The sequence below is a fragment of the Mytilus galloprovincialis genome, chromosome 4 (genome assembly GCF_965363235.1).
Source record: "Mytilus galloprovincialis chromosome 4, xbMytGall1.hap1.1, whole genome shotgun sequence".
Lineage (NCBI taxonomy): Eukaryota > Metazoa > Mollusca > Bivalvia > Mytilida > Mytilidae > Mytilus > Mytilus galloprovincialis.
The window spans coordinates 33,558,948-33,578,892 of NC_134841.1; the positions used below are offsets into that span (position 1 = coordinate 33,558,948).

General features: G+C 31.5%; 1 protein-coding gene across 5 annotated transcripts in view; it reads right to left on the bottom strand.

Moving 5' to 3' along the window:
• Nucleotides 1–513: 513 nt before the first annotated feature.
• Nucleotides 514–19,945, bottom strand: part of LOC143071936 (alpha-2-macroglobulin-like) — a 92,182-nt gene continuing 72,750 nt past the window's right edge. For all 5 annotated transcript variants that reach the window (XM_076246636.1, XM_076246633.1, XM_076246635.1 and 2 more), the window contains 10 exons: nucleotides 18,138–18,365; nucleotides 14,297–14,421; nucleotides 13,864–13,954; nucleotides 12,712–12,798; nucleotides 11,469–11,571; nucleotides 10,096–10,245; nucleotides 7,794–7,831; nucleotides 3,917–3,992; nucleotides 2,765–2,911; nucleotides 514–1,511 (listed from right to left, as the gene is read on the bottom strand). In XM_076246636.1, coding sequence (XP_076102751.1) covers nucleotides 1,366–1,511; nucleotides 2,765–2,911; nucleotides 3,917–3,992; nucleotides 7,794–7,831; nucleotides 10,096–10,245; nucleotides 11,469–11,571; nucleotides 12,712–12,798; nucleotides 13,864–13,954; nucleotides 14,297–14,421; nucleotides 18,138–18,365 — 1,191 coding nt within the window. In that variant the 3' untranslated portion in view covers nucleotides 514–1,365. The remainder of the gene's footprint in view (nucleotides 1,512–2,764; nucleotides 2,912–3,916; nucleotides 3,993–7,793; nucleotides 7,832–10,095; nucleotides 10,246–11,468; nucleotides 11,572–12,711; nucleotides 12,799–13,863; nucleotides 13,955–14,296; nucleotides 14,422–18,137; nucleotides 18,366–19,945) is intronic.

Here is a 19,945-nt window from a genome sequence, read left to right on the forward strand (position 1 = left end):
CAAATCACATGAATATTTTTTTTTAAAACCTTCCATGAAATTGATTCAGTCATTAGATCCTGACTGGGAGAGGGTCTTGAAATAGTCATCAAACTGATATAATATTATATTATAGTAATGCTACTGTATAGAAATATAATGGATCTTTCACAAGTAAAAAAACGTAACATTGTGAATTTCTAATTAATTTTAATTTGAAAGTTCCTGGACTATGACCTAGGCAGGGGGAGGAGAGGGGGGTCTCGAAATAGTCATCAAAATGATATTAAATGATTGTAATGCAACTGTATATAAATACATTGATATATAACAAATCATAGTATTTCCTATCAAACTGACTTATTAGAAAACTTGACAGTTGTTGATGCTGCCATCACCATAGGAAAAGCAACACCTAAGGCTATGTTTCGCCATCCAATAGGCATTTTGTGAAAGAAAAAAAAAATGTATATTTATGAAATAGGTTTACTTTGGAATAGGCAATAGACATACAATATAAAAAAGAAACACTAATGAGATTCACTTATTTAATGAAAATATCATTTGGTTGTTCAATTGAGTAAAATGATATAAATGAGAATTGTACAGAAAGACAACATGAAGTTACAATCATACATATTTGATCTTAGTAGTCATATTTATCATATAAAGTATATTTTACCAAACCAAAATTATGTTCATGAATGTACACATATTGTATATGGAAATGTCTGTCCATTTTATTCTGTTGCTCAACTATATTAAGTACCCACTGGTAATTAATGGAAAGAATTTGCAGTGGTACATAACTTTTATTGTTAGATGCATAATATCAACAACAACAAAATATCTGAAAACTTGAGTATTATTTGTGCAGAATGTTAAATTTGACTAGATATTATAAGACTAGAAAAATGTACTTACGATATTTTTTCATAATAACACATATCAAGTCATTTCCAATATTTTGGTCATAAATCAATAAATTTTTCCAATAGAAATATGAAACTGGACTCTTGGATAATTTCTTTCTTAAGTCATATAAAATGGAAATAAAAATCATAAAATATAAATTGGGATTTAAAAAAAGACCTATACAAAATTTTTACAACCCTTTAAAAAATGTTAGATTTTAAAAATGTAGTGATTCAATAATTGATAAAAAAAATTAAGACTTGTAACTGTTCATATAAGTACTTGTGAAAAAAAAAAAGACAGATGGAAATAAAACAACCCTTTTACTTGCTACATCATGTACATGACAAACTTTTTAAAATGGATTTCTAAATGTACAATGATTATAAAAATATACATAAAATACAAAAATATCATTTTCTTCTTAAAAAAGTTATAAAAATAGAGTTCTGACTGGCAGAATCTGATTGTTTATCTACATTTTTTCTTTCTAACAAGACGCCAAACTGCCTTCTCTAAAGCTTTGCTGACTTTGACGATTTTGCTAGAGCCATTTATCATTAATGTTCTTGCATCAATATCCAAGGGATCTCGTTCTGAAAATACCAAAACTTTACCTAGAAAAGAGAAAAAAGAATGATTATTACGGGGGTCTCATTGGGGGGGGGGGGGGGGGGGTTCCGATCCAGGATCCCGCTTACTGTTTTGTCAGATTCCCGTATCCCGCTTACTCTATGTACGTAAGCAATTCTCATTTTTTTGTCATTTCCCCGGGTCCCGCAAGACCTCATTTCCCGTTTTCACGACACAATAATTTGACTTTCACGTGTCACGCTTACAAAAAATCGGCAATCCCGAAAAAAAATATCATTAGATCAATATAACTAAGACATGTGTAAAGTTTTAAGCAATACTCATAAATCATTTTTGAGATACTGAGCGACATGTTTTAGTTATATAAAGTTCCGTAACTCAAAAAGTTAAGTTTCAGTTGGTTAAGTGGTTCTCAAGTTACAGTGTGACATGTGGACACGGGTATACCATAATATGTCCTGTCAAAATTTTGAAGGGCGTATAGAAATTTAAACAAATCCTTGTTACAGACTTAATTTAGAGAATAACATGTCATACCACATCTTCTTTTTACTACTTAAGCCAGGTCTAATGTGTTAACATATTTTTCAAATAAGCACCCTTAAGTTAATGAAACATAGAAAATATAGTTAGGGTTAACTCAAAATGTCAGACAAAAACATCAGATCACAAGTCCTGTTTAATACAACATGTGACTTTCCTATCTTCTTATAAAATGCTTATGCAAACAAGGTTAAACCCTAATTAGCATCCCTTTTTCTCTCATTCTTGGATATTCTTAGAAGAGACAATTTTGATTAGACAAATTTGAAGTTCTTTATCAAAATTTACCATGTATCTGACTAATCAAGGTAAGGTTATAAATAAAGGTAAGGTTATAAATCAAAAATCAACTCCCATGTCTATTTAATCAAATCAATATTGTAGTAATCTTTTTCTGGGGATTTTTCAACCACTCTTACAATTAATATGACAAAATATTGGCTAAACAATACTTGGAGATAACATTAGTTAGTTAAGTTCTTATTTTTAATTAGTTAATTTTCTTTTTTAGGTTAGTTAGTTAAGTTTTATTTTTAGGTTAGTTAGTTAAGTTTGTTTTTTTAGGGTAGTTAAGTTCTTTTTAAATATCTTTCACAACAACTTTAAGCCCTCAATCTCATGGTGTGACATATATACCTAAACATTTTAAGGGTTTAATACAAAAGGATATATTTGATCAATCCTTTGTCCGGACATTGTGGCCATAGGAAACTGACCGTCTACCAGTACTTACCCTTTTGACCATTCAGTAAGTCACAGGTACAATCTGAGTTATAAGACTTCTTTACAAACTTCTTAACTGCCTCTTTCTTTTTTGTTCTGACATTGGCAAAAACTTTCAATGAATATTTTCCTCTTCGACCTGTTTGTACTTTGTATACTAAAAAAAAAGGTTTAGGATAGTTAGTAATTTTAAATCATCCCGATAATACTTGTACTTGAAACTTATATAACAAAAGAAGGTTACACACATGTATTGTACTGCTGGTGAAAAATCTAGAGACCAAAGATAGAAAATGTAATCAATTGCTGAAAAAAAAATTATTATTAGAAAATTGTTAATAGATTTTCATTAAACTGTTATAATTGAAGATGAAAGTTCAATCATTTTAAGCTTGACTGCTACAGGGGTTTCAAGTTTTCCGGATTAAGGAAAGGGAATCAAAATAAATTGGGATTGTGTCATGATGCCCCCTCTCTCATATAACGTTATAAAGGGTCACAACTCAAGGACACCACCAAATGTTCCATAACATTTGGTCAAGGCAAACTGAATTTAGAGAATGAAAAACAATTTTGAGATGTACATACATGCAGACAGACAGACGGACCAACCAACAGATGAAAAACAGTAAAACTTAATGCCCCTCCCCTATGACAGAGGCAGAAAGTAGAAAATAATGTTTACAAATGGTCAAACTCAAACTTAAAGAGACAGCTTACATTTGTGCTACTGGTGATCTATTAAATGAATCATTTGTAAAATAAGCATATCTGCAATTTGTTCTAAACACTAAATCAGTATATAATAATCTCATTAAAAGTCTAAATACTGTATATTTAGAAATTATTGTGAGGTTTTCATTGTTGCGAAAAATACGACAGAGTTGTAAACACAATAATTTAAACTCGCATTTTGAAATATTTTATATGAATTAAACAGAATTTTTCTAAAAATCGAAAAAATTAAAATCGCATTTAAGTCTAAAATGACAAAATCGCAACAATAAATGCACACAATAATTTCTGAATTTACAGTACATGTATAACTGAATCAGCATATTTTACTCAAACCAACAAAGTTATCCATAAGTAACTTTCATTGTCAATCATGAACACGATTGAATCTACCAATTTGACCATTATTGGTTCCTAAAAAACTTACTTTTCTGTGATCCACAAACCATGGACTTGAAGATTTTAGTTGTAGTGTCCATACTTTTGTAACATATAGGACAGGTCTGTAAAGATACACATATCATTTAACCATATGGTATTGCGAAATATTTTGCATCAATATAAGTTTTATGAATATGCATTCATTTTATAGAATAAACTATTAAAAAACTAAATGTATGTTTACATATATAATAATATCATTGGAATATAAATTTAATATTTACTTTATATTTAAATAATTTAATTTTGGATGTAACGCGTCTTCTGATTGGCTGACGTTATTTTGTTATTAGCCCATAGACATAATTTAGTCATGTGACCGTGACGTCATCAACGTTTTTTCATGGTGTTCTACGGTTAACAAGAGGCTCTCAAGAGCCTGAATCGCTCACCTGGTAAGCAATGCCTTATTAAACATATTGAACCATGCCAGGCAAACATGTACAGCTAACAATTCTTCAATATTACAAATATATATGACTTACTGTTTATAAATAAAGAAAATGAGTTTATTTTTATTACATTATAGTTACAATAAAAGAATTTTAACAATAAAATTGTTATTGTTACATTATTAAATTGTTATTCTTTCGAATTTCTTTATTCATGATTTGGATTTATTCCACTGCTGAGAAGGGGCAAGTGGCTCCAATAACAGCAAAACAGTTAAATGATTTCATTAATAACAGTTAGGCATGGACCATTTACTGTAAACCAACTTATTTTCGCGAGCGATTTATTTTAGCGACTTTCGCGAGTAAAAATTACCAATTAAGTGGCAGCAACCCAACAATGGTTTGTTTGATTCGTCTGAAAATTTCAGGGCTGATAGATCTTGACCTAATGAACATTTTTACCCCATGTCAGATTTGCTCTAAATGCTTTCGTTTTTGAGATATAAGCCAAAAACTGCATTTGACCACTATGTTCTATTTAAAGTAAGGGCGGCCATGTTTTTTGACGGATCAAAAATCGAAGCACACACTTTGTGCAGGATAATCTAAGGAACTATCATGCTAAGTTTCATCTAAATCCATTCAGTAGTTTCAGAGGAGAAGATTTTTTAAAGTTAGCAAATATGATGAACAAATTGTGAAAAATTGTCATTAAAGGACATTTACCCCTTAAGGGGTCAATTGACAATTTTGGTCATATTAACCTATTTTTAGATCTTACTTTGCTGATCATTTTTGCTGTTTACAGTTTATCTTTATCTATAATGATATTCAAGATAATGACCAAAAACTGCAAAATTTCCTTAAAATTACCAATTAAGTGGCAGCAACCCAACAATGGTTTGTTTGATTCTTCTGAAAATTTCAGGGCTGATAGATCTTGACCTAATGAACATTTTTACCCCATGTCAGATTTGCTCTAAATGCTTTCGTTTTTGAGATATAAGCCAAAAACTGCATTTGACCCCTATGTTCTATTTAAAGTAAGGGCGGCCATGTTTTTTGACGGATCAAAAATCGAAGCACACACTTTATGCAGGATAATCTAAGGAACAATCATGCTAAGTTTCATCCAAATCCATTCAGCAGTTTCAGAGGAGAAGATTTTTTAAAGTTAGCAAATATGATGAACAAATTGTGAAAAATTGTCATTAAAGGACAATAACCCCTTAAGGGGTCAATTGACAATTTTGGTCATATTAACTTATTTGTAGATCTTACTTTGCTGATCATTTTTGCTGTTTACAGTTTATCTTTATCTATAATAATATTCAAGATAATGACCAAAAACTGCAAAATTTCCTTAAAATTACCAATTAAGTGGCAGCAACCCAACAATGGTTTGTTTGATTCATCTGAAAATTTCAGGGCTGATAGATCTTGACCTAATGAACATTTTTACCCCATGTCAGATTTGCTCTAAATGCTTTCGTTTTTGAGATATAAGCCAAAAACTGCATTTGACCCCTATGTTCTATTTTAAGTAACGGCGGCCATGTTTTTTGACCGATCAAAAATCGAAGCACACACTTTGTGCAGGATACTCTAAGGAACAATCATGCTAAGTTTCAACAAATCCATTCAGTAGTTTCAGAGGAGAAGATGTTTGAAAAATTGTTAACGACGACGACGACGACGGACGACAAGTGATGAGAAAAGCTCACATGGCCTTTTAGGCCAGGTGAGCTAAAAATGGAATTTAGAATTAAATTATAAGAAATGACTGTAATATTTTTTCTGTCTATTCGAAATAACATAAACAAGAGCCTGAATCGCTCACCTGGTAAACAAGGCCTTCGACCATGTTTTTTGACAAAATAGAAAATAAAACACAAACTTTATTTTATACACCCTACTGATCATTCAAATGAAGTTTGGTTGAATTTGGTTGAGTAGTTTTAGAGGAGAAGATTTTTTAAAGTTAGCAAATATGATGAACAAATTGTGAAAAATTGTCATTAAAGGACAATAACCCCTTAAGGCGTTTTTGAGATATAAGCCAAAAACTGCATTTGACCCCTATGTTCTATTTAAAGTAACGGCGGCCATGTTTTTTGACGGATCAAAAATCGAAGCACACACTTTGTGCAGAATAATCTAAGGAACTATCATGCTAAGTTTCATCCAAATCCATTCAGTAGTTTCAGAGGAGAAGATTTTTTAAAGTTAGCAAATATGATGAACAAATTGTAAAAAATTGTCATTAAAGGACATTTACCCCTTAAGGGGTCAATTGACAATTTTGGTCATATTAACCTATTTGTAGATCTTACTTTGATGATCATTTTTGCTGTTTACAGTTTATCTTCATCTATAATAATATTCAAGATAATGACCAAAAACTGCAAAATTTCCTTAAAATTACCAATTAAGTGGCAGCAACCCAACAATGGTTTGTTTGATTCATCTGAAAATTTCTGGGCTGATAGATCTTGACCTAATGAACATTTTTACCCCATGTCAGATTTGCTCTAAATGCTTCCGTTTTTGAGATATAAGCCAAAAACTGCATTTGACCCCTATGTTCTATTTTAAGTAACGGCGGCCATGTTTTTTGACGGATCAAAAATCGAAGCACACACTTTGTGCAGGATAATCTAAGGAACTATCATGCTAAGTTTCATCCAAATCCATTCAGTAGTTTCAGAGGAGAAGATTTTTTAAAGTTAGCAAATATGATGAACAAATTGTGAAAAATTGTCATTAAAGGACATTTACCCCTTAAGGGGTCAATTGACAATTTTGGTCATATTAACCTATTTGTAGATCTTACTTTGCTGATCATTTTTGCTGTTTACAGTTTATCTTCATCTATAATAATATTCAAGATAATGACTAAAAACTGCAAAATTTCCTTAAAATTACCAATTAAGTGGCAGCAACCCAACAATGGTTTGTTTGATTCATCTGAAAATTTCTGGGCTGATAGATCTTGACCTAATGAACATTTTTACCCCATGTCAGATTTGCTCTAAATGCTTCCGTTTTTGAGATATAAGCCAAAAACTGCATTTGACCCCTATGTTCTATTTTAAGTAACGGCGGCCATGTTTTTTGACGGATCAAAAATTGAAGCACACACTTTGTGCAGGATAATCTAAGGAACAATCATTTTAAGTTTCATTCAAATCCATTCAGTAGTTTCAGAGGAGAAGATGTTTGAAAAATTGTTAACGACGACAGACGACGACGTCGACGACGACGACGACGGACGCCAAGTGATGAGAAAAGCTCACATTATTTTTTGGAAACCATTTTTTGTGATTTATATGGTTAAGGACTTTATATATTTCTCCCAAGTGCAAATTTTTCCATGGCCTTTTATCTAGACTTTGGAAAAATTCCCAAAACAAATTATTCATTGGTACATATTTTAATTGTGAATTTTTGTAGGCTGTAGTGACTTACTTGCTGCCGAGGAGCAGGTCTTACTATTCCACTTCCCTCTAAAACATAAAAATAACCAAGTGTAACAAATGGAGAAGGGTTTTAAATCCTTCATTAGTCTACAGCAATTCAAATCATTTTCCTATAATCTACCAAGAAGGTTATTGGTCATTAATGTAAGAACCAACAATTTTTAATCATTTTTTGAAGTACTGGAGAACACTTGCAGAATGCAGATGTATTTGGAAACTAACAGAAAACAAGAACATGTGTGCCTAGGAAACTATGTACAGCTTTACTCAAAACCTTTAGCATTTTTATAAAGTTCAAAGCGTAAAATAAACAAGTGTAAAAACAGTTATATACAAATGTGAATATGATTTCATGGTGAACTACATTAAACCAAAACTTTAATTTAAGAAAGTACTGGTTTTAGACTACCTCACTCCTCAACATTGACATCTTCTTTAAACCTTAATTTGTGATATAATTTGAAAAGTTCACATCATTAAAGCTAGTATTAGTATTAAGGGCATATGATACAGTTAAGGAAACGATGCTGCTAACGTAAAATGTTATTTTCACGGCGTCAAACTGTGAAATATCGTGAAAAGTTGCATTTTTCGACTGCTTTTTATCTTTCAAACTAATTTAACTTTTAAACAAGTTCATGGACCCCTCTTTTTTTAAAATGACATTCGGTTAGATCAGGTATGAAGATTATTTGTACCAATTTTCATGAAAATGTCAATAATGCAAATTTTTTTTAATTTGATAAATATACAGCAAAAAAATACACTTTTTTCTACATTAATGAGCATTTGATAAGTTTAAGTTATTTTCATAAATTTATAGGATACTTACATAAAAAAGAAATTATGAATAATTTAACATACAACTTTGTGTTTATCTTTTGAAACAAAAAAGTTATGCATTTCTGTCTGAAGGAAAAATACATCCACAAATCCTAATTTTTATCAAATACCTGAAATTTCGACCTCAGTTTACTCAAATAGTAGCACATGAAGGTATATTTTTTATTACATATTTGATTTAAGCTGGACAAAAATACCCTATTTGCAAATTTTCATCAAAATTTCATTATGGATTCAAAACTGTATCGTATGCCCTTAACAACATACAGATACATGATGAATATGTTTACTGGAAACAAATTTACCTTGAACTTGGAATTATTTTTAATTATGGAATTTGCTTGATTTCTTGTTATTGAAATTTTTAATAAATTCCATGATTATTATGTACTGAAATGTTCTGTGCTGCGCACAACACAATTTTCTATTACAAAGAAAATAGTATATTTTCAATAGAATGTACTGTGCCGCGCACAACACTATCTAACCAAAATACATTGTATGGAAAGTGTTATTAACCGCTCAAAAGATTATAGTACCAAATAAACATGAAATTTATTAAAAATTTTAAACACAAGAAATTATGCAAATTCCATAATTAAAAATAATTGCAAGTTCAAATAATAGCCTGTTCTGAATACAGTGTGGAAAAATAAATCATCAAAGAATCATTTAAAAATACTAAATAAACAAATGTAAACTTAATTTAAACGCAACATGAGGGAAAATAAAAAATAACAAGAATGTGTCCTAAATACACAGATGCCCCATCCGCACTATCATTTTCTATGTTCAGTGGACCGTGAAAATGGGATAAAATCTCTAATTTGGCATTAAAATATGAAAAATCATATCATAAGGAACTTGTGGACTAAGTTTCAAGTTGATTGGACTTCAACTTCACCAAAAACTACCTCGACCAAAAACTTTAATCTGAAGTGGGACAGACGGACGAACAGACGGACGGAGGCACAGACCAGAAAACATAATGGCCATAAATGGGGCATAAAAATGTTAAAATGCATGAAAGAAAACAAATTTGATAGAATGTACTAACCTTATGCTGTTTCAATAAAAACTTTTTTTTTTTTAAAGACAGACTTTTAGTTTATTAACACATCTAGATAGCAATTTTGTTTCTACTAGTAAATGGACGGCCACTTGTCAAGCTATTCAAATTACTGAATATTTTTAAATGAAATAAATAGGAAATAGTTTTGAGCACAAGAAAGCTATGCAATTAACCAAATTATGCCATTAATTAGAGTCAACTGTATTGCTTTGGATTAATATTAACCTAGTTTTTCTATGAATTGAAATGTTTTTACATTTGATACATTTATTCATCTAACAGGTGTTTAGTTTTTTTCAATAACAGAGGAAAAGAAAAACAAGTCTTGCCCATAAACCAAAGGGTAAACCATATAGAGCAACTTCGATCGACCTACCTTGTCTAAAAGGCACTCTGACTTGAACGATTTCATCCACAGGAAGATCGACAAGTACACCATTATAATACTCTTCAGCACTTATGTATGGCAGTTCTTCTTTGGTTCCACATGTTGTTTTTATGTTGTAACTGACTATGAGGTTAAAATCTAAAACAACAATATATACATTTTAGTAGAATCTTTGAAGTCAGAAAACAGGGCTTGTTTCATAAATCACATTTTAAAAAAAATTTAAAAATATCAGGATACCGGTATTCATTTTCATTTGCTAACCCCCATATATTGCTAAGGTGTGTTTTTTGATTTTTGCCAGAAATTTGATCTTTTGTTATAACAACATGGTATTCAAACAACCTTGGAGTATATTTTTTTTAGAAAAAATCTTGTGCAAGAAAAAAAATTGATTTCATGATTATTTCACCACAAGTTGTGATGAAATTAGTTGTAAGATTTTTTTTTGCGCATTTTGTAGATCATTATATTTGAATAAAATATCACATGTGTTTTTACAGCTGATATTTAAAGACACTAAACAGTTATTGTCTTTATACTGTAATTAATTCTGTATATTGTTTGTGTATTGAAAGACACTTGTATTTTAAAATCCCTTGAGGCCCCTGTAGTAATTTTAAAATCACAGAATTTAGAACTGAACTTGACGTTCACTTAATGGGCATGCTGAAATTGACATGGTTGATTTTGTTACACATGTACACATTAAAGTTTTGAAATAGATGATTGTCTGTTATCAGAAAATTGGTTTAATTCTGATGGCTCTAAAGAAATGATTGAAAACAACGTAACGTATAAAAGTAATCCTTAGTTTGCATAAGGTCAAACAATACGTCATTTGACTGCAATACACATTCTGAAGTCACACAGGTTCAAACAACACTCATCAACAGCAATACACAAACGTAGTCCGGCAGTGGGCGGAGGTTTAAAAGGATGTCTATAAAAAAGAAGATGTGGTATGATTGCCAATGAGACAACTCTCCACAAGAGACCAAAATGACACAGAAATTAACAACTATAGGTCACTGTACGGCCTTCAATAATAAACAAATATGTATAGTATAGAGATTTAGCCTAGCTATATCTGTAGGGCTGTATCTGTATAGTAAGACACCCAATTGTAGGATAAATGATACTCTGTCCTACTAACACTCTGCATGTCAATCTCAAAAATCAAAACAATTTGAAAAGTGAATTATTAAATGGGCAAAGGGTCATCACAAATAATATCTACAGTAACAAATTGTCTCCCCTTTTTTGGGTTGATGTTTACAGATGGACTAACCCGTTTCATAGTAGTCAAACAAATTGTCCCCCCCCCCTTTTTTTGGGTTGATGTGTACAGATGGACTAACCTGTTTCATAGTAGTCATACACCTTAACTTGTGCTGGTTTAGGACTTGATAATCTTATATTCTGTTCAACATCTAACAAGAAACATTTTCTTGTGCCATCCAACTAAAAAATAAATACACATTGAATCAAATTAATTAAATCAATATAGAGATACAGTTAAAAATATGATCAAGACAGTTTTAATCTCAGTTTGCTTTTAAGTACCTTTGAAAGTATTGAGCAACAACAAAAAAACATTCAAAGTTATGGAAATTTTCTATCTTAAGAGAGCAATGAAAAAAAACATCACCAAATTATTTGTAAATTTTTATTCAACAACTATTTTCCTTCTTTCTACAGTAAAAGAAGAACCTTGGGCAAATTTAGTTATAATAGTTATATATCTTGGTACTCTAGAAACTAAGCTTTTCACCTATTCTCCTCTTTAAGGGAGTTAGCTTCTCAGTTTTAAAATAATATACTTTTCAAAACACTTGTTTATATTGATAGGGGATTAATTATAAAGGAATCAAAAGAGCAAAAAAAAATATATAGGTCAATGTGCTTTTTTTGGAAATATTAGCCATTGAAATTTTTGGGGGGAGGGAAATATTCTCTCTTGACTTTTCATAGCTTTAACATTAACAAGTTTAAGTTCTCAAAAACTATTAAAAAATAATTATAAAATTTTATAAGACTTTTATTTTACAGATGGCTTATTATTATACATGTAAAAGATTTATAAAAAAAAAAATGGGGGTAAATGGGCAAATTGTTTTAAGGCATTCAAATGGATAAAACATGAGGATTCCGAAAAATCTAACAAAAATCCCAGAACATGACAAGCGAACGCAATGCTTGTTTTAAATATGGTTCCTGTCTAAAAATCATATTAAACAAATTTCTGGTGATTATAATGTAAAGGAAAATATTGAACAAATTCTTGCAAATATAATTTGGGTATAAACATAAAGTCCTCTTTTTCTTTTTTCTAATGGACTAATAATCTGTAACATATAACAGAAAGTATGTATCAACTTTTTAGGTTTTTTCAGCTGATGATTTTAGATGGTGACCTAGATAAATAATTGATACAGAATCATGGAGCAAGTGAAAAATAAGTGAGATGATAGATTTATGATCATTTGCTTTTCACAATTTACATGTCTATGAATTACAGGGAAAAAAATTTGAAGTGTCATATGACTTAAACAACATAACCCCTATCCTGTCAAAATGCATTTTTATTTATATATGTATTACCTGATCAAAGTATATGTGAACATAACTTCCGTCTATTTCATATTTCTCTATTCCTATGTAAGTTGGGTCACTTTTCTCCACAATAAGCTATACAGCAAAAAATACAAAGAACACTTTATTAATTGTGTCAGCATTTCATAAGGTAATAGATAATATATAATGAACAAGAATGTGTCTTAAGTACATGGATGCCCCATTTGCACTATCATGTTCAGTGGACCACGAAAATGGGGTAAAAACTCTAATTTGGGATTTTATTAGGAAGATCATATCATAAGGAACATGTATACTAAGTTTCATGTTGATTGGACTTCATCTTCATCAAAAACTACCTCGAACCAAAAACTTTAACCAAAACTTTAATCTGAACGTGGACAGACGCATACAGACAAACGAACAGACGGACAATGGCATAGACCAGAAAACATAATGCCCATAAATGGGGCATAAAAATATATGACTTGTCTTCTATTTTTGGCATAGAATATAGAAACATAGAATATCATACAAATAATTATTATATGACTTTCTGTTTTCTAATTGGCTAAAAGCATAAGAATCCTACTTGATAAAACATTCTATAACTGAGAAAAATAAAACGAGTTAAATATAAGATTTTGAACAGTTGTACTGTACTGGTACTTAAATATAGAAAGAACGAATATTTATGAGCTTTTTATGGAATGTATTAAGTTCAATATTTTATTGTTGGAAGGCAGAATTAATATCAACCAATCAGAGCTCTTGTCATAAAAAGAGTTTGATCTTACAGATGTGGCAACAAAGTATGACAGGAACAGCAGAAGCAGCTCCAGAAAGATGTTGCTTATCATGAAATGAAGTGAAAATTCAGAAGATTGTAGTACTCACTAACAGAATAGGACTTGTCAATCAACAGATTCTAGAATGAGGACATTTATATCTTACTTACAAGAGAATTATCTTATAACTGTAAATTCTGAAATTATTGCGTGCATTTATTATTGTGATTTTATCTTTTAAGACGTAAATTTACGATTTTAAGAGGAATTGGACAGTATTTTGATAATCAATATCTTTGTATTAGTGAAATAAATTTATATATATATATATATATTAAAGGCAATTTTAATATAAACAACATTATGGCTATATCATTACCACAGAACTTACCTTTTTCACAGAATCTTTAACTGGGACCCAACCAGTAACCATTTTCACGTCAACTATAGCCATATTACTGACACCACCAGGGCCTGTAAATCTATAAATACAATGAAACAAGGTTACAAACATCATCATACTATTACATATAAATACAGCCGAGGTGCATGTATTATATAGTAGAACTATATAACTGAGTGACATATCTCCCTGTGTCTGGAAATAGTACAAAAACAATAAAATATGTAAATACAGAAAAAATATGTGTACCAAACCACATTGGCCTGTAAATATGTTCTCGACAGCTTTTAATGCCAAAAATCACAACTGCCAGGCTGGTAGCAAGAGACATGCAAGAAAAAAATCTATTTCACTATGTTTGAATACATTTTTGAAATGATTTTTCAAGTGCACAGTATTCTTTAAGGTTCCATCAACTTACTTCACACAGATACTAAGTGTTCTCCTACTACATTGGTAAGTGTGGTCCTTAGCTCTGTATGCACGGACCTTCATGTCAAAGGTTGGACTTTTAGAATTCTCATATACATTGTACTTCACGTTAGCCTAAAATAGAGGTCAGTAAAATAAAATATTCAAATCATCTGTATTTAATTCTTTTTCAAAATAAAAGTAACATTTAAAGCAGACAATAAACACAAATGTAACACACCAGTAATTATGTCAGTAGCTGGACAGCTGTTTAAAATTAATGAACTAAAATTAGAAATGTTTAATGTTGCAGCCTTGAAATGATAAGAAGAATTGTATTAAAGCAACTATCACCTATAAAACAGAGGGACTATGCAAAATCAAATTAAACCAGAATAAGACATAAATACATACAGTCATCTTGAAAATCAGGTTTTGATCTTTGTTTGGGTCTTAGAAGCAGATAAATTTGTTATATTCTTTGCTCATATTTCAAACCCTGGTACAATGCATCTCAAGGACAGTTGAATGTTTGTGTAGATTTAAGGTTGTGGTAAAAATGTCTACTGCCAATGGCCAACATAGGGAACATTTCTCCATCACAGATGTCAAAATCAGAATTTCAACATGAATTATTCTAAGTTATATGTTACATCATCATATAATTACATTAGATGTATGTTTCATTATAATACATTATTCTGATTGGCTAACTGCACATCACGTGTTATTCCCTAAGCAATTGCATTACACAATAAAACTTATCAATCATGATAACATGAGGTCCCACAATAAAGTGCACAGGTGAATTAAATAAACTAGAGGCTCTAAAGAGCCTGTGTCGCTCACCTTGGTCTATGTAAATATTAAACAATGGACACAGATGGATTCATGACAAAATTGTGTTTTGGTGATGGTGATGTGTTTGTAGATCTTACTTTACTAAACATTCTTGCTGCTTACAATTATCTCTAACAGTACTTTCTGTGGAAAATGTTATTGAAAATCTTCAAATTTTAAGAAAAATTGTTAAAAATTGACTATGAAGGGCAATAACTCCTTAGGGGGGTCAATTGACTATTTTGGTCATAGTGACTTATTTTTAGTTCTTACTTTGCTGTACATTATTGCTGTTTACAGTTTATCTCTATCTATAATAATATTCAAGATAACAAAAAAAACAGCAAAATTTCCTCAAAATTACCAATTCAGGGGCAGCAACCTAACAACCGATTATCCGATTCATCTGAAAATTCCAGGACAGATAGATCGTGACCTGATCAACAATTTTATTTCCTGTCAGATTTGCTCTTAATGCTTTGGTTTTTGAGTTATAAGCCAAAAACTGCATTTTACCCCTATGTTCTATTTTTAGCCATGGCGGCCATCTTGGTTGGTTGGCCGGGTCACGCCACACATTTTTTAAACTAGATACCCCAATGATGATTGTGGCCAAGTTTGGTTAAATTTGGCCCAGTAGTTTCAGAGGAGAAGATTTTTGTAAAAGATAACTAAGATTTACGAAAAATGGTTAAAAATGGACTAAAAAGGGCAATAACTCCTAAAGGGGTCAACTGACCATTTCGGTCACGTTGACTTATTTGTAAATCTTACTTTGATGAACATTATTGCTGTTTACAGTTTATCTCTATCTATAATAATATTCAAGATAATAACCAAAAACAGCAAAATTTCCTTAAAATTATCAATTCAGGGGCAGCAACCTAACAACCAATTATCCGATTCATCTGAAAATTCCAGGGCAGATAGATCGTGACCTGATCAACAATTTAACTTCCTGTCAGATTTGCTCTTAATGCTTTGGTTTTTGAGTTATAACCCAAAAACTGCATTTTACCCCTATGTTCTATTTTTAGCCATGGCGGCCATCTTGGTTGGTTGGCCGGGTCACCGGACACATTTTTCAAACTAGATACCCCAATGATGTTTATGGCCAAGTTTAGTTAAATTTGGCCCAGTAGTTTCAGAGAAGAAGATTTTTCTAAAAGATTACTAAGATTTACGAAAAATGGTTAAAAATTGACTATAAAGGGTAATAACTCCTAAAGGGGTCAACTGACCATTTCGGTCACGTTGACTTATTTGTAAATCTTACTTTGATGAACATTATTGCTGTTTACAGTTTATCTCTATCTATAATAATATTCAAGATAATAACCAAAAACAGCAAAATTTCCTTAAAATTATCAATTCAGGGGCAGCAACCCAACAACGGGTTGTCCAATTCATCTGAAAATTTCAGGGCAGATAGATCTTGACCTGATAAACAATTTTACCCCATGTCAGATTTGCTCTAAATGCTTTGGTTTTTGAGTTATAACCCAAAAACTGCATTTTACCCCTATGTTCTATTTTTAGCCATGGCGGCCATCTTGGTTGGTTGGCCGGGTCACCGGACACATTTTTTAAACTAGATACCCCAATGATGATTGTGGCCAAGTTTGGTTTAATTTGGCCTAGTAGTTTCAGAGGAGAAGATTTTTGTAAAAGATAACGAAGATTTACGAAAAATGGTTAAAATTGGACTAAAAAGGGCAATAACTCCTAAAGGGGTCAACTGACCATTTCGGTCAAGTTGACTTATTTGTAAATTTTACTTTGATGAACATTATTGCTGTTTACAGTTTATCTCTATCTATAATAATATTCAAGATAATAACCAAAAACAGCAAAATTTCCTTAAAATTATCAATTCAGGGGCAGCAACCCAACAACGGGTTGTCCGATTCATCTGAAAATTTCAGGGCAGATAGATCTTGACCTGATAAACAATTTTACCCGATGTCAGATTTGCTCTAAATGCTTTGGTTTTTGAGTTATAACCCAAAAACTGCATTTTACCCCCATGTTCTATTTTTAGCCATGGCGGCCATCTTTGTTGGTTTGCCGGGTCACGCCACACATTTTTTAAACTAGATACCCCAATGATGATTGTGGCCAAGTTTGGTTAAATTTGGCCCAGTAGTTTCAGAGGAGAAGATTTTTGTAAAAGATAACTAAGATTTACGAAAAATGGTTAAAAATGGACTAAAAAGGGCAATAACTCCTAAAGGGGTCAACTGACCATTTCGGTCACGTTGACTTATTTGTAAATCTTACTTTGATGAACATTATTGCTGTTTACAGTTTATCTCTATCTATAATAATATTCAAGATAATAACCAAAAACAACAAAATTTCCTTAAAATTATCAATTCAGGGGCAGCAACCCAACAACGGGTTGTCCAATTCATCTGAAAATTTCAGGGCAGATAGATCTTGACCTGATAAACAATTTTACCCCATGTCAGATTTGCTCTAAATGCTTTGGTTTTTGAGTTATAACCCAAAAACTGCATTTTACCCCTATGTTCTATTTTTAGCCATGGCGGCCATCTTGGTTGGTTGGCCGGGTCACCGGACACATTTTTTAAACTAGATACCCCAATGATGATTGTGGCCAAGTTTGGTTTAATTTGGCCTAGTAGTTTCAGAGGAGAAGATTTTTGTAAAAGTTAACGACGACGGACGACGACGGACGCAGGACGCCGGACGCAAAGTGATGGGAAAAGCTCACTTGGCCCTTCGGGCCAGGTGAGCTAAAAAATTATAAAATTTGTGTTTTTATGATCCTAGCTAAAAAATGTATAAAAAAATTATAAGTATTGAATGCTTCTTTTTGTAACTTCATAGGGTTGTAAAGGCGTTGACTGCGCTTCATACAAAATGTATTTCCATCAACCCTTTTACACCCCAATGAAGTTACAAAAAGAAGCATTCAATTCTTCAATGAAGAGCAGTACAAAAGTAGTAAAATGACCTATCACTTGCACTTTGACCTTTTGACCTACCTGAACCATAGCACATCCAACTCCTGATACTTTTGCCTCTACAGTGCTGGGTAGTAGTTTGATTTTTTCTGATTGTAGAACTAGCGTGTTATCATCATCAATATTAAAGGTTGTCGTCCTGTCAGGATGGTTCTTGTTTTGCTCCGTCATTTCTATGGAAACATTTACACCACCTTGGTACACTAATGTGGCATATCTAGCCAATGCCTGTAATGCTACAATAGTATCCTGAAACATTCAAATTGGATATATTTTAATATCTAATCAATACATATTAATCAAAGAATCAAAGAAATGTAGGATATATATCAACAAGGCTGACTGATTGATTGTTGGTTGTTGATGAGACAGCAACCCAATAACAAAACAAAACCCTATAAATCTTTGAAGGACAGTCTGAAACAAGAGACAGATGTCTATATTTAATGTCAAGCACTAAATTGCACTAAGGATATTCATTATATTTTAAAGCATTTTGAATGGCTACTGTAAATTCAGAAATTAATGTGCGCATTTATTATTGCGATTTTGTCATTTAAGACTTTAATGCGATTTCAATTTTTCTAATTTTGAAAAAAATCCCATTAAATTCATATAAAATATTTCAAATGTGAATCTAAATTATTGTGTTTAAAACTCGGTTGTATTTTTCGCAATAATTAAAACCTCCCATTAATTTCTGAATTTACAGTAATTAGCAGTATTAACTTTATCTTTACTTTCATTTTTTTTATACATATCATTTAAAGATTGAGATACATATAAAAACTGACAAATGAAGAAATCGAAGTTCCTGACAGTAATATATATATATATTACGGATTACAAATGTGTCGAGGTTTGTGATTGGATAACAACACAGAGATGTCAGTATATATTCAGGAAACTGCCGGGGTATATACGACTTTTTTATCCCCAATTTGAACCTCAAAAACGTCATCATAACACCGGTTACTATGTGACGTAGTCAAAAGCTACCAGACTATCAGAGGCTCACAGAGGGAAAATAATGACGTGCTTCAGTCAATGATACATTTTTGATACAAAATCACGCAATTTACACTTTTAATACTTAAGTTTAATGTTAAAAGTGTTATTATAAATTATTACATACACGATAAAATTATGTTCACAGCAAATTAGAAAATCCTTCACGTATGACGAACATATCAGGTTGGGTTTTTCAATATATATGTGTTGTCAACAAATACCTGCACTGGAAAATAACATTAAGTCAGGGGTAATCCGTAATATATGTGTAATTCAGGTCTCAGAAAGGGTATATACTGTGACATTCCCGGCTTAGAGCTTATATCCCCTTCGCCTTCGGCTCAGGGGATATAAACTCTAAGCCGGGAATGTCACAGTATATACCCTGTCTGAGACCTGAATAACATAATATATATATTTATTTAGAGACTACCCCTTTACAACGGGGGTACCTGCTGACGGGGTATCCACAAATACGTCTAACAACATATGCAATGAATATATACAGACAAGTAAAAATATTCATAACACATTTCCAGACTTAAAATTGGTACATTGTAAAATAAGACATCATCTTTACATAAGAAAAATAAACATTATGTGCAGCATAAAAAAATATGAACTGAACTAAAAGTAACGTAAACAAGAATGTGTCCCAAGTACACGAATGCCCCACTCGCACTATCATTTTCTATGTTCAGTTGACCGTGAAATTGGGGTAAACCCTCTAATTTGGCATTAAAATTAAAAAGATCATATCATAGGGAACATGTATACTAAGTTTGAAGTCGATTGGACTTCAACTTCATCAAAAACTA